General features: G+C 45.0%; 1 protein-coding gene across 5 annotated transcripts in view; it reads right to left on the reverse strand.

Moving 5' to 3' along the window:
• Positions 1–3,547: 3,547 nt before the first annotated feature.
• Positions 3,548–15,118, reverse strand: part of AKAP12 (A-kinase anchoring protein 12) — a 100,302-nt gene continuing 88,731 nt past the window's right edge. For 4 of the 5 annotated variants that reach the window (XM_032650968.1, XM_032650970.1, XM_032650967.1 and 1 more), the window contains 2 exons: positions 5,635–10,624; positions 3,550–4,656 (listed from right to left, as the gene is read on the reverse strand). In XM_032650968.1, coding sequence (XP_032506859.1) covers positions 5,643–10,624 — 4,982 coding nt within the window. In that variant the 3' untranslated portion in view covers positions 3,550–4,656; positions 5,635–5,642. Of the gene's footprint in view, positions 4,657–5,634; positions 10,625–15,118 lie in introns of all 5 variants that reach the window. The other variant, XM_032650966.1, reaches the window with a different exon arrangement.

A 15,118-nucleotide genomic window follows, 5' to 3' on the forward strand; every position in this document is an offset into this window, starting at 1 on the left:
CATCTGTCGACCCCCTCACACCCCTCCAGCCAAAGTGTCGCTACTTTAATATAGGCCATTTTCAGCTCTTGCTAGGTTATTATAGTAACATGTTAGCTAGTCTCCTCCCAACCTCTGGTCTTTAATTCTCTAGAAGCAATTCTCTAGAATGCTTGGCATTTTAGGTAGAAACTCTCTTTTTAAGAAGGGCTGTTCTGGACCTTGCAGCATCACAAGTGTTTGGTCCCAACTCATTAAAATTCAGTAATACCCTAGCCATTGCGATAAGCAAAAACTCTACAGGGGAGCGGGGCAGAATCACAACCGCTAACACTGCCTTGGAAATGGCAGGAGGATAGCATCATTTCTCTGCTAATGATATCTTAGGATAAATCCCACTCCTTAAAATGGCCCGCTGGCCAACACTGTAGTACCCTTTCCAAAAGGCCTTTACAAAGAACCCTAATTGTATCCAGGTCTCAAGTCCTAGAGGCAACCCCACCTGCTTTTCCAGGAATCAGGTGAGCTCCTGAGGCTGACAGTGGTTAAGTAGCATCAAGCACAATGTGGGGTTTTTTGTTGTTTTTTTCGGGGGGCTGGGTACACGGGCCTCTCACTGCTGTGGCCTCTCCCTTTGCGGAGCACAGGCTCCGGACGCGCAGGCTCAGCGGCCATGGCTCACGGGCCCAGCCGCCCCGCGGCATGTGGGATCTTCCCGGCCCGGGGCACGAACCCATGTCCCCTGCATCGGCAGGCGGACTCTCAACCACTGCGCCACCAGGGAAGCCCCACAATGTGGTTTTTAAATTGGCCTAATTTAAAGGATTGTCGTTGTGCTCACAATTATACCAAGTTATTTGGGATTATTAGAACAAACAAGAAAACGCACAGGGGTGAGTTAGAGCTAGGACTTAGCACTCAATATCCTGTTGTGGGAAAATAACACCTTGGGGCCTAATTTCATCATTTATGAAATGTTACTCTACCTCTGGTCTCCAAATATGAGTACTATCTATAAGGAAGCTTAAGTCACATGTTATACTTCTCTTGTGTTAAAATTTTTCATGTCAACAAGAAATGGGAGAATACGCAAAGTCATGAGATTACCTCAGTCCTAAGTGTAGGATACTGTACAGATGGCCTGTTCTATTTAAATATCAAAAAAGGGGGTTGATTTCTAAGCTGTGACAGCACTAAAAAAAAAAAGTCATGATTACCTTTATCTTCACCACCATGCCACCCCCACGTCCTGGTCACCTTAGCTAAAACCTGTGCTATCACATAAGGGCTGGTGACCTATATCTCAACTTCCTTATTTATAAAAGCAGAGCCAGGTCATTTTCCTAATTGTAAGAGATGGTAAGGAATTTGGTGGTGAGGAGAAAACTTGCATTTGCACAAAAATTGTGCCAGGCTATCCATCAGATTCATCTCCAGCATCACATTACAAATGAAGTCACGTGACATTGGTCACGTTCAGGTGCCAACTTCTTCCTGGGAATCCTTGGACGGTGTCCATTTCCTTTCTTGCAGTTGGATGAGGGGTTTCTAACTCTGGTTCTGGTTACCGTTGGGATTTGAGTGTGGCTATCCAAAAAACGACCTGAAACTGTGTTCATTTTAGGGAGTTGGAGGTGAGCCAGAGCTTTAATGAGAGTCTAATTAAAGGGGCCCTGACCCAAAAAGGTGAAGAAGAGACTTCTGTGCACTCACAGAATCCCAGATACATTCCAAACTCCCACGAAGCTTTGTGGCCAGTGTCTCAAAGGATGATTAAGTAGTTAAAAGTAGAAGTGAAATGTGTGATGGATCTCATAACAGTTAAGAGCAATCAAAACTGAATTATGGTGCAATTATAGAAAGAAAATCCATGGCATTTAATTAGGTTGCATTTTATTTAGATAAATGAAAATTTACCCCCCAAACAGAACTAGGAATCAAATACTGTCTCAGATTAAAAAGGAAACTGCTAAGCTTGAAGCTTACACTGAAAAGCTAAAATTTCCAGCCCTTCACTACCTGTCGTTCCAAACATCAAAGGAAAATACCGGAAAAAAGTATCTGTGTGACAGAGAGAGGCAACTCGGGTGTACCATTAGCAAAAGAACCTGAGGGGGAACATTTTATATTCTTCGATTACAAGAAATGGCGAGAGTTTACAAGTCTTGCGTTGCTTTCTCTTGAACATGGCTCCACAGGAATGCCAAAAATAGCAAAGTTTAGGCACTTGCTTCAACTTCTGCAGTTTGCATATGATTATTATGTACTTCACAAATTAACAGCCGCTTTAGAGTTACAATACAGAATTGTATTTCACGCTACTGTTAATAGCATTCCTCCTGTTAATAAAACAATGATGCTTAATGGACATAGGTCCAGAGCTTGTACGGAAGTAATCCAGGGCACATCAAGGGCACAATCATGAAGCAACCACTACTGGAAAACCAATCGTGATGGCCAGAATGACCTGGCCACGTGTACTGAGACAAGACCAAATACAAATGGGATGAAGTGGCAGGATGGAATTTAAACCCCCCAAAAATGATTACCACAAACTACACAAATCTTTAATCTGTTCAAAATAGCACGAAGTTTCTTCCTGCCGTAGAAAGGAAGTCAGTTGATATTTAGAAGTGTAATGAACTCCTTAAAAACTGCTACCATCTCCAAATTTCAGCTGATCTTCAAAAATTGACACCAGCATTCGGGTTTTTTTAAAGTATCAAGTTGGCGAAAGAAATATCTTTAGATCAGAGGGTGTTTTTTTTAACTTGGGGATTTTAAAGTTTAGTAATTAAGCACAAGTAAGTGGCTATCTATGTGTGAAAAACTCCCAAAAAGATGCTAAATGTTTTCCAACTACCATATGCTCTTACCATGAGGGGGTCTTTCTGATAATGGCCAATTTTTTATCGTAGTCAGGTTTGTTGGTTTATGAGAAACTACTTTCCAGTTTTGACAGCAAACTGTCTTTCTGCTAAAAGACTGTTCTAGTTTTGCTAGAATGTTATACTTCAAAATAATTTAATTGGCAGTTGAAATTTAAGCTCTCAAACTGGAGTACTGAGTGTGAGTACAATTTAAGAAGTGTGCACACCAGGCCAGTGCTACCCATGAAAAAGTGGGACTTTCAGGTAGATGGGGGACTGTCCTTTGTGTGGCACCTGTCTGACAGAATCCTTTAGGTATTAGCGTGAATCAGAAATCATTTTGACACTTAAAATTTTTTTTTCCAAGATCACCTGTTAGGTAAGGCATTTTTACCACTAAGCCTTCTTAAAATGTCATTCTAGAGACATTTGTCATTAACAGATATTAATAAAGAAAACTGACTTTTTCAGGAAGGCACCACCAGATGGTAGCATTGTTTCAGTACCGTCAATCTAAAAAGCTCCTGGTTTATTTCAGCGGATCCCCCTCTGCCTTTGACTTCCTCTGATCCCCAACTCAAACTGGTGTAAAGTGGTGACATCGTGTAGTGACTACATTAGAAACTTCTAGCTTCTCTGCTTTTAGAATGCAGTAAACATATGTCCCAGGCTTCCTATTATCTAATAAATCCAACAAATCTAAGTGAAGCAAATGTTTTATTGAAATCAGTTGTCAAATCACAATTTATCCAAATGATAATGCTACATTGTTCTTAAAAGAGTGGGCACAAATATGGCACAGACACAATCCAGCATCTATCAAAATACCATCTGTAAAGAACCTAACTTATTTCGTGCTATGTGTGGATGTGGTCCAGCATAGAAGGTAGACTCAAAACCAGTCGAATTTTTTCTTGATAACACGAAAAACATTTCACTACTTTGCCTCAAAACCAGTCGATTTTTTTCTTGATAACATGAAAAACATTTCACTACTTTGCCTCAAAATTAAGCACTCATCTGTCCGTAACAGCCGTATAACAATTAGCGGAGAAGACTTTAAATTAATCTGCTACTGAAGAAAACTTCCTTCCAACCTCCACTGGGGGATAGAAAGAAAAATTTCCCAGTAACAATGGAACATTCTGTATGTTTCCCTCCAAAAAACACTTTCTATTTTTAGTGCACTGTGCATAATAGGAAAGTGACCAATTTCAGAGTGATACTAAACACTCTGAAAGGACCTAATGCTTAGTGAATTTTAAAACAAGAAGTGTAGCTTCTGATCAGGAATGTTATTTCTAGGAAGCTCTGTTTTCAAAGGTTGTAACTGAGGCAGACAGCTTCCTGAGACTTCACCGTGGTTGCATGCCCCGTCGTATATTGTGTGATACAGAAGGAATGCACTATACTGTAATTTCCTTAAACATTAAGAAAAAAAAATATACAATAGATACAGGAGAATTACTTAAAACATACATATAAATACATAAAGAATGATACTCCAGTTTGAGAAGCAGAACTAGGTATTGCCAACTCCAGTTCCGGGCTAAGAATTAAGGACCTTGAATCAGAAACATTATATGGTACCAAGGGAAAATATCAGGGTGGTCTTGAAAGGAAGAAATGTTATCTGGCTACAGCTCCCGATGAAGCCTCAGGATTGTCAGGGGTTCTCTAGAAATGAGAGCAGTTGATGTGTCTGTTCTTCCGTTCCCAAAGTTCTGTAAGATCGGTCTCGTCAGCAGCATTCGTTTTCTTCTCCCACTCGTCTTCACATTCTGGTCTTGCAAATACACAACAGTAACTGTAGAAGGAAGCCAGAATCAAAAGTAAATAACATATCCTTCGCCTCCCTCATTTATTCAACCACAGAAGAGCTGTGAAAGTGAGTTGCAGCCAGTGGGAGCCCTAGGGAGAACCACGGTTTAACCGTGTGAGAAAGAAAGATGGTGAAGGTCCATAATACAGCATCCTTTGCTACTTGAACACCAGTAGGCAGGATCTCACGTGCACTGGAAATTCTTTTAAATGCTTCTTACTACTGCTGGAAGAAATCCAATTTTTTCCCAGAGAGCTATAAACTATAAATTTCAAGCACTACCGTATAAACCTACTTTGGACTTCTAGTTATTAAAAAAAATGCAACAAAGTAGCTGTGAGCACCACATATTTCTTATGTCTTTGAGCCAAACACACACACAGTCACACTGGGGGTAAAACGAAGTCATTACTTTCAGGACACCTGTAAGACTGAAGAGCATGTCAATGAGAAAAAGGAAACTAACCCTGGGGGCTTCCCTGGTGGTGCAGTGGTTAAGAATCTACCTGCCAATGCAGCGGACATGGGTTCAAGCCCTGGTCCAGGAAGATCCCACACGCCACGGAGCAACTAAGCCCGTGCACCACGACTACTGAGCCTGCGCTCTGGAGCCCGCGAGCCGCAACTACTGAGCCTGCGTGAAGCCCGCACGCCTAGAGCCTGTGCTCCGCAACAAGAGAAGCCACTGCAGTGAGAAGCCCGCGCACCGCGACGAAGAGTAGCCCCGTTCGCCGCAACTAGGGAAATCCCACGTGCAGCAACGAAACCCAATGCAGCCAATAAATAAATTTTTAAAAAGGGAAACTAACCTGGATCTCCTAGTCTGGTTGATGGTTATTTCCCCAGATGTAGGTTCTGCATAAAATCCTAATTATTTGAATTCCTGCTTCCCTCATAACAAATCTGCCACCAGATGACAGAAAAGAGGGCAAAATTACTTTCAAAGGAAAGGAAGTTACTTACGTGACGTTTTAGGATTCTGTGGGCTCGGGTTTTGCCGGTGCTCTCTCTTGGTCCTGTGTCTCCTCCTGTGTTTGTGTTTTGATCTCTTTTTCTGACTCGCTCTGCACTTTTTCTTCCTGAAATTCTACTTCCTGGCCATCTCCCTTCTCTTTCAGTTTGGGTCCAATTGTATCTGGAGACTCTTTGGTCGAGCCTCCTGATGCCTCAGCATCTTCCGGGGCTGAGGTTTGGTTCCCGGGGTCAACAGCAGCATCACCTTTTTCATCTTCTCGGGATTCAAACGGTGACTTCTCTGTTCTTTCTCCAAACCCGGCACCACCGTCGTCTTCTGGCACAGACTTTGTTTCAGGGGCTTCTCTCTTTTCCTTGGATGGGGAAGCTACCTCTTCAAGCTGCTGGCCATCTACCGGGGAACTTTCTACCCTCGTGGCCGCCATCTTCTCTAAAGCTTCATTCACATCTCCGGAAACATCTGGATGTGTGTGTTCCCCGGCACTTAGCGGGGACTCCTCTTTGGCTTCGATGGTTTGTGTTTCATCCAACGTGCAGGGCTGAAGTTTGCTTTCTTCTTTCTCGATTTCCTGCCCAGCTTCCTGGCTGTCGGCTTCCGTCAGTTGAGCCTGGGTCTGGAAAGCAGAGGCCATTTCTTCTGTACTCCCCAACTGGTCAACAACTGTCTGAATTACGTTTTGTACAAGCTTGCAGCTCTCTGTCTCAAGTTTCAAAATCTCATCTTCAGCCTTTAAATCTTCCTCTCTTGTTTTGCTTACTCCGCCTTCCTGACAACGAACCTGCTCACCGTCTCCATCTGACTCCCATTTCTGTGATGTGGTTTTATCTCCTTCCAGGTCTGCGCTGATGCCTTTTTCAGGCATAACAGATACTATTACCGGGATTGATTTGGCCTGAGACTCGGTCCCTGTGGGCACCGCGTCTTCCCCTGGCTGAGCAGGAGAGCCTTCATCTTTTTCTGAGGACTTTTCTTCCGGTACTAAACGTGCCTCTGCAGATTCCAAAGTTTCCGCTGTTTCTAAAATCTTGATAGCTTCTGCTAAGACCTTCTCCCCCATTGCTGCAGCTGTTAGAGCTAATGGTGCCTCAGAGCTTTGAACTTGAATTTCTGTGCATGCCTCTTCCTCGTGAACGGGCAGAGAACTTCCTTCAAAACTGATGACTTCCTTTTCCCCGTCTATGACGGTTACATTCACTGCCTGAACCAGTTGCTTACTGAGCTCTTCACATGTGGTAACAGCTGGTTTGCACTCAAGTTTCTCTTCATTTACTTGAGTTGGCTCGAATTCCGTTTTGTCCCTTTCCACTTGAACTACCCTCTCTCTCTCCGCTGGGGTTAGAAGAGACTTAGCAGGTCTCTGGAGTTCGAGATCATCATTCTTTTGAAACTCAGTTTTCGTAACTTCATCCTCAAGGGCAACTTCAGTTATCTTTTTCTCGGTTGTTTCTGTGTCAGTGGACACAAGTCCTTCGACAGATGGCTCCTCTTTGGCTTCCTCTTCAGCACATCGGCCAGCCTCTTGAATCACCTCAGTCTTTGAAAGGATGGGTACAGTTTCCACTGTTACCTCTTTATCGGCATGTTCTAGAACCTCTTCCACTTTTGAACGCTCTTCTTCCTGGGATTGAAAATTGGAAGGTTCTGGAGGCATCTCTTTCAGTTCAGAAAGTGCCTCACCTTCTGTGACCTGGTATTGGGTACCGGATGGAACCTCACCATCTTCATCGATTTCCATGATCTTGGTCTGCTGGCTTACATTTGTAGCTTCAAAATCTGCTACTGGGGTGCTTCCATTGGTCTCACTATCTGTGAGGGTTTCAGCTGAGTCAGGAGCAACAGCCTGTTCTGGGACAGTCTCTGGTTTTACCGCAGCCACGGTTTCAGCTGGACAAGTGCTTGCAAGCTCCCTGGCCTCTGCACTCTCTGTGCCTGGAGGAATTTCTTCCAAGCTTTCCGCGGTGGCCTGTACCATCGCCGTCCCCTGTGTCAAAGTCTCAGTTTTCGTTTCTTGTACACGTACTCTGGGTGCTCCACCCATCGCTTCCTTCTGATCGAGTGCGTAAGGATCCTCTTCTGCTTCCTCCACCTGCTCCAGTCTTTTCGCTTGTCCTTTCTGGGTTGTCTGGATGGTGTCGTCTAGCCCTCTGGCGTCAGGCAGCTGTGATTCCTCTTTAACTTTTTCTGCAACGGCCTGCAGCACCTCTCGGGTCCTCTTCGCCTGGTCTTCCATGTCGGGCATGCTGCCCTCCACCTCCTGAACCGGTGTTGCTTCCTCGGTGGTATCTGGAAAGTCAGTTAACTGGGAAACAGCCGAAACCATGTCGGTGGTCTCTTCAGCACCAGAGGCTTCTGTGGCTTCTTCAGCACAGAACGGCTCTGTGGTTTCTGCGGCCGTCAGAGCTTCAGGGGTCAATTCCACCTTGCTGGCGACTGTGTCATCAGCGGCCTCCTGGCTCTCCGGCAGCGTTTTGGTTTCGACGGGGGTTTCCTCTGCAAAGACTTCTTTTTCAAACACCTCCCCAGATGGTGGCTTGTCTTCGTCTTCTGCTTGTTCAAGAGGTTCTGTCACCGAAGCAGAGATCCATGAAGGTGCCCTTTCTTCAATGCTAGGGACGGCCCTTGTCCCGTCCGTGACAGCCACAGTCACGGCGTGAAGCAGACCCTTACTGAGCTCCTCCGACACGTCGACAGCCACCTTCTGCTTGGGGCCCTCCTCGCTCTTGGGAGCCTGCTGTGCTTCCGTTTTCTCCCTTTCCACCGCATCGTACTCGGACAGAGGCACCACGGCTGGGACGTCCGAATCGTCCTCGTTGACCTCCGTTGGCCCCGTATCTTCCATCGCTGCTTGTTCTTGTTTCCCATCCAGCCTTTTCTTCCTTCGCCCAGGAATAAACTTCCTGATTGAAACCCAAGACTCTTCTTTCCCCAGCTCAGCATCTGAGGCTGAATATTCTAGGCCGGACCCAGCTACCAAGTCTTCGTTTTTCTCTTCCAGTTTTGACTTCGGTTTTTTCCTCGAGGTGACTAATCTTTTAAATGACTCCCAGGTGGAGACCCCCTCCCCTTCGGAGGGGCTGCCGGCCTGCTCGGGTGAGGAACTTCCTGGGGGTTGGTCGTGGTCTTGGGAGCCGGCAGGGGGCGCGTCTGGGCCCGACTCCCTGTCTCTCCCTGCTTCCTCTGGTTTTTGGCTGTCTCCTCCCAGGGGTTTTGGTCCCCCTTCGTCGTCAGAAGAGGATGCTTTCCTTGCTCTTTTCTTGGATGACCCCACACAAATCAGAGCTTCCCAGGACACGGAGGTGTCAACCTTGCGCTTTGGCTCTTCCGGCTTCTGCTCCTCTCCGTTTCCTTTCCCCTCCTCCTGCATTTCAGAGGTGGTGCTCTCCGTGGAGGACAGGGTGGCGCTCTTAACCTTGTCCACTTCGTCCTCCTTGTCACTTTCAGAGAGCCTTCTCACGCGTTTCTTGGGCGTCACCATCTTTTTGAAAGATGCCCAGGGGGTAACACCTTCCCTCTTCTTCTCTCCGTCGGAAGTGGTCCCTTCCTCCGTCTCCCCGTCCTGGGGGGCCTCGGCCACGCCTTTCTCCAGGCACGTGATCTCCTCGGGCTCTTCGGGGGACGAGGCTGAGCTCTCACCCTTGGGTTCGTCTGGGCTGTCGGGAGAATCCGCTGAGGCTGGATGCTGCTCCCCGGACTCCTCATCTCCTCCTCTTTTCCCTTTCTGCTTCTTTCCAGAGAGTTTTTTTAAGCCGCTGCTTGTGAACAGTTTCTTTAAAGGGCTTCCCTGCACCTTAGTTCTCTCCTGCGAGGACGGCACTTCCACCTCCCCCGCGACGCCCTCAGGGGGCGTGGGAGGTGCTTTCGCGTCTGCGCAGAGCTCGGCTGGCTGGGCGTGGTCCCCGCTGGGGGCGCCCGCCTCTTCCTGCATCTTCAGCAGCGGCTCCGGGGGCTCGGCATCCGGAAGGTCGGCGTCCGTTTCAAGCGATCGCTCAGGCGGCGAGGGCTCTACTGCCCCTTCTACCTCGGCTTTCTGCGCCTCTGTGCCCTTCTCTGCAGTGCTGACGTGGACCTCCGCGACAATCTCTACTTTTTCATCGAACACTTCTGTTGCTAACGGGGCGGGTTTCTCTTCGGGAGGTGCTTGCCCTTGGTCTTCGGGGGGCAGCTCCACCTTTTCATACTCAGCCGACAGCCTGGCATCCTGGGTGCTCTCGCGGGCCTCCTGTGAGGACGGCTGCTCGGAGAGACCTTCCGTCTTCTCGTTTTCTTCTGTGTCTGCCTTTTCTGCCTCTTGTTCCTTTTTCTTCTCTGAAGCCTCCAGCTCATCCTCCCGAGGCTTCCTGAAACTGGTCTTTTTTCGCCAGCCGGCCCAACCTTGAGTGAAGAATTTTTTGAAGGGCGATGCGGTTTCGCTGGCCACTGGACTCGTCGGAGAATCTGGAGATCTGGCGGGTTCTTTCTCTTGTTTTTCTTCTCCTTCGTCTTTGCCTTCCCCGGCTGGTGGACCGGACTCCGCCTGAAGGGAGACTTCTGGGCGGCTCAGCTCGTGTCTGGGCGTCTCTTCGGGCTTCTCTGTGGACTGTTTGAGTTCAGTGTCTGTGGGTGTCGCGTCCCCTGTCTCCCGGCTGAGCTCCAGGCGGTCACCAGCCCCGTCGGACCCCCCTGGCCCTTCGCCTTCATCCTTTTTGACGGTGAGAAGCTGCACAGTGTCAGACTTCTCTGTCTTATCCTTTTTCACAGTGAATTTGAAGCCGACAAACTTAAACACCTTCTTAAATCCTACGTCATTAGCCTGGGGCTCAGCGGGTTGCATCAGCTCGTCTACAGTGCTTTCTGAGGCAGGGATCTGTTCCATCGTCTCAGGCATTTCCTCCTGCCCCTCCTTCGTGATGTCTTGAATGTCTTGAACCGCCGCTGAGTTAGCAGCCATGTCTTTGTCTGAGTCCCTTTCAGTCACATCTTCAGACTCTCTCTGTCCAGCTATTAACAGAAAAAAAAAAAAAAAGAGGGGGTGGGGTGGGGAAGAAAAAGGTTGAAAATGATTACAATTCAAGAAAATTAAATATTTAAAAAACACGGCCAATGAATACTTTCTTTAACATCAGGCAGTTCCAAGATCGGGTAACGGTCTTACCAGTATCTGTAAATCTCAATAGATTAGGCAAAAAATTAGTTATAGGTAAGTAGTCACAACATCACTAAGGGTAGGTCAACCAGACGGCGTATGCAAAATGGAATCACACATCACACCTAGGATCTAGAATCCATCAAGCTTTAAAGATAACTTCCACTTTATAGGAAATATAGGGTTAGAGAAACTAAGCTAAATAAGTACCTAGACAAATCTAAAGGAGGGGCATTCTATGTGATAACTACCTGGCCTCTTCAACAAGTCCCCAAAGGCGACCAGAGCTCCTTGGGGAAATTCTGGGCTAGGTCAGGGAAAGTACAAGGAACATTTTATTGCGACAAAAGGGGGTGCTCAAAAGCTTGTGTGTGGGCGGGCATATCCAAAGGACACAGGAGCCAGCTTGAAAGGGCTTCTGCTGGCCAAACTTTGAAGCGTAAAAAAATAACAATGATAGGTTATAATACATTGACTAAAAATAGAATCTATGAACCAAAAGTGACACTACAAATACAACATTGTAAATCGACTATACTTCAATTATAAAAGAGTGATACCAAAAAATTAAGTGAGGAGTACGGGATACTTCCTTATGAAAAAACGCCAATCAATAAATTTAGATATAACTTGCACTTTGATCCGTAGAGCTATTTCTTTAGAATTTAGAATTCTACCACATCAAGATTCATATTTACTAAGGACGAGAGTTAAGAAAAACGGTTCTTTTATAGACAGTTGTCCAGGCTCTTCCTAGGCCACAGCAAACAGCCGTTCAGCCTTGAAAATGCAGAGCATCACTGTCTCTAAACACGTATTTGTATCATTCATCAAACAATTAACTTAAAGGAAATAATATAAGTGGATTTTCGCTTGCAGTTAATTTGGAGAGGAGAAAGCCATGTTTTAATTCACTTCAACTGTAGGGTCAACTGAACTGAACTTTTTCAATTGCTTAGAAAAATAAAAATAATTTCTCATTATATAAAATAAATGCAACACTGTTTCATGGCCAATGAGGTTACTCTTTTGAATGTGGGCCTGACTGAAGGCATTTGGAACTAGTCATATCACTATTAAAATCAGCTATTCAGAAACAAATTTTAAAGACAGGAATTAGGGGGAAGTTTTTAATAGATGAGACTTGGAAGCAAAGCAAGGAAATTGGCTGTAGCTTAAGTGGTTGCCTTATTTGGTAAAGCCTAGTTGGCTGTTTATCAGTAGACTTAGAAAAACCACATTTACTAATAACACCATTCTAATAACTCATTCAGTCAAGAATCAAGAGATGCTAAAACTTTGGGGTGAAAGGTTTCCAGCATACTTACAGTTTTAGAGTATCAACACACAGATTACTTCGTTTCAAAAGCAACAACTTCCTTTATAGTGCAGAAACCTGCCAGGTACCACCTTAACCAAGCGATCAGAATTAACATCTCCAATAATGGGACAAAACTGTCATCATGCTACGTGATGTGAGGCACTGCGAGGGCCAATAAATCAGCTACACAGTACTCCTGACAAAAATGTTTAACAGAATTGAATCGTGTGGAAACAGTCAGACAACAGCCCACATGGAAGCCTGGCCTGAAATATAAATGTCGCAAAGGACAAAAATCAAACATAAATACAAATGGATTGTCTGCAAGTAACTTTCAAAAAGTTTAAGGGGAGAGAATGAAGGGGTATGGCTAGAGGAGAAAGAAAATGTGGTAAAGTATCAGTGAATGGTGAATAAAGTCAAGTGTATATGGGTGTTCACTGTATTTTTCTTTAGGTTTGAATTTTTTTTTGTTTTTTTTGCGGTATGCGGGCTTCTCACTGCCGTGGCCTCTCCCGTTGCGGAGCACAGGCTCCGGACACGCAGGCTCAGCGGCCACAGCTCACGGGCCCAGCCGCTCTGCAGCATGTGGGATCTTCCCGGACCGGGGCACGAACCCGTGTCCCCTGCATCAGCAGGCGGACTCTCAACCACTGCGCCACCAGGGAAGCCCGGGCTTGAATTTTGTTTTTTTTTTTAACATGTTTATTGCAGTATAACTGCTTTACAATGGTGTGTTAGTTTCTGTTTTAGAATTTAGGTTTGAATTTTAAAACTTGGGGGTTAAAGAAGCAAGTCAATGTTATTTAATAAAGGGTGGGATTCTGTGCTAAATTTAAAAATTTAAGAAACATAACAACCAGAGACACCAGGCATGGTCCTGGGTTGGATATTTGTTAGGGCAAGCCAGCTTAATGACATTTTTGGGTCTACTTGGGATATTCGATGTCAGATTAGAGGAGATGAATTCTTAGCAAAATGAAAGGGTAGAAATTTTGACTGAAGAAAAGCAGGTTACCAAACAGTGTATGTACTATGACCTCATTTTGGTTTAAAAACTCTCTCTCTCTCTCCCTCTCTCTAGGCCCCAGCAAACAGCCGTTCAGCCTTGAAAATGCAGAGCATCACTGTCTCTCTCTCTCTCTCTCTCTCTCTCTCTCTCTCACACCCCTCACATACAACTTCCGGAGGATGGGAATGTCATATAGTATAGTTTTGCTTATCTGAATTTTTTCATTTTCTATTTAGTATTGCTTTCTGTAATAAACAAAAAGGTCAATTAAAACTGACGCACAAAAAGGTCCCAATAATGTTGGAACAACATAGTTAATGCCCGCTGCACAAAATGAAGCTTAATAATTATAACCAGTTCCAATACCAGTGCTTAGAACGTGGCAATAAGTATTTGAAATACAGAAACACAGAACAATGTGGAAATACAGAAACCATATGCATATCCAAATCCATAAATTCCTCCAAGAAAATAATTTTATACTTTATATGAAATATTACAAACCTATGTCTACAAATTTCCATTTTACTATTTATTGGGTTTCATTTTGAAAGTGAAGCCTAGAAAGTTCACTGAAAAGCTGTCCAAAGTACCACCCAAGTGAAGACCAGAGCCCGCGTGCAGAGCCCCGTTTGAACATGCCTTGTACTGTGCTAGAAATCAACCTAAAGTCCTTTTCCCCTTCCTTTTTCTTTTCTAACGTTACCAGATTTACGGATAATCACAGATAAAACCTGTGACCATCTGGACCTCCTCTTCTGCAGAGAGGAAGGAAGGATACTGAGGAGGTGCTCTAACGCTGCCCACATACTTACAGGGCTGGGCAGGGCCTCGGCTTTGGTGACAGTGTGTAGCTGTCTCTGTAAGAGTTTTGGGAGTTTCAGCCAATTTTCATTTTTTTCTAACTGATATCAGCATCTAAGGTAGCATTAAAAAATAATAATAATAAAATCGAACTGAACATTTATATATTTTTTTGGTCTCGCCACAAGGCTTGCAGGATCTCAGTTCCCCGACCAAGGATTGAACCCAGGCCACGCCAGTGAAAGCTCGGACTCCTAACCACTAGGCAACCAGGGAACTCCCCAAACTGTGACCATTTTTTTTTAAATTCATTTATTAATTTATTTATTTTTGGCTGCGTTGGGTCTTCGTTGCTGCCCGTGGCCTTTCTCTAGTTGTGGTGAGTGGGGGCTACTCTTCGTTGTAGTACACGGGCTTCTCATTGCAGTGGCTTCTCTTGTTGCAGAGCACAGGCTCTAGGAGCGTGGGATTCAGTAGTTGTGGCACACGGGCTTCAGTAGTTGTGGCTTGCCGACTCTAGAGCGCAGGCTGAGTAGTTGTGGTGCACAGGCTTTAGCTGCTCCGCGGCATGTGGGCTCTTCCCGGACTAAGGTTCGAACCTACGTCTCCCACACTGGCAGGCAGATTCTTAACCACTGTGCCACCAGAGAAGCCCCCCAAACTGAACATTTTAGATAAAGAAGGTTTGAAGAAAAACCAACTTGATTACTTTTAAGAAGTATTCTTCTTAAAGGGAAATTTTTCCTTTCCTTTTTTAGAAAAATCAATTTGAGAACCAAACACTGAACTCTAGTTAATAACATGCATGCTGAAGTGTTTAGCGGTGAAGCATACTGATGCCTGCAGCTTACTTTGAAATGCATAAAAGAGAAGTAAGATGGACTCATGAACAGATACAAGGATGGATAGTTGGAGAGATATGTGAGAAGGCAATTATGGTAAAACATTAATTATACAATCTAGATAAATATACATGTCTAATATTCACTTTTCTTTCAACTTTTTCATATCTTAAAATTTTTCATAAATAAATAAATTTGGGGGGAAAAGCTCCCCAGGTGATAAAAAAAATCACTTTGAAATACACATTTGTGACCAACTTTAGACTTTATAAACAATAAAGGAGGACTTCCCTGGTGGTGCAGTGGTTAAGAATCCGCCTACCAATGCAGGGGACATGGTTTCGATCCCTGGTCCGGGAAGACCCCACAT

The sequence above is a fragment of the Phocoena sinus genome, chromosome 12, assembly GCF_008692025.1.
Source record: "Phocoena sinus isolate mPhoSin1 chromosome 12, mPhoSin1.pri, whole genome shotgun sequence".
Lineage (NCBI taxonomy): Eukaryota > Metazoa > Chordata > Mammalia > Artiodactyla > Phocoenidae > Phocoena > Phocoena sinus.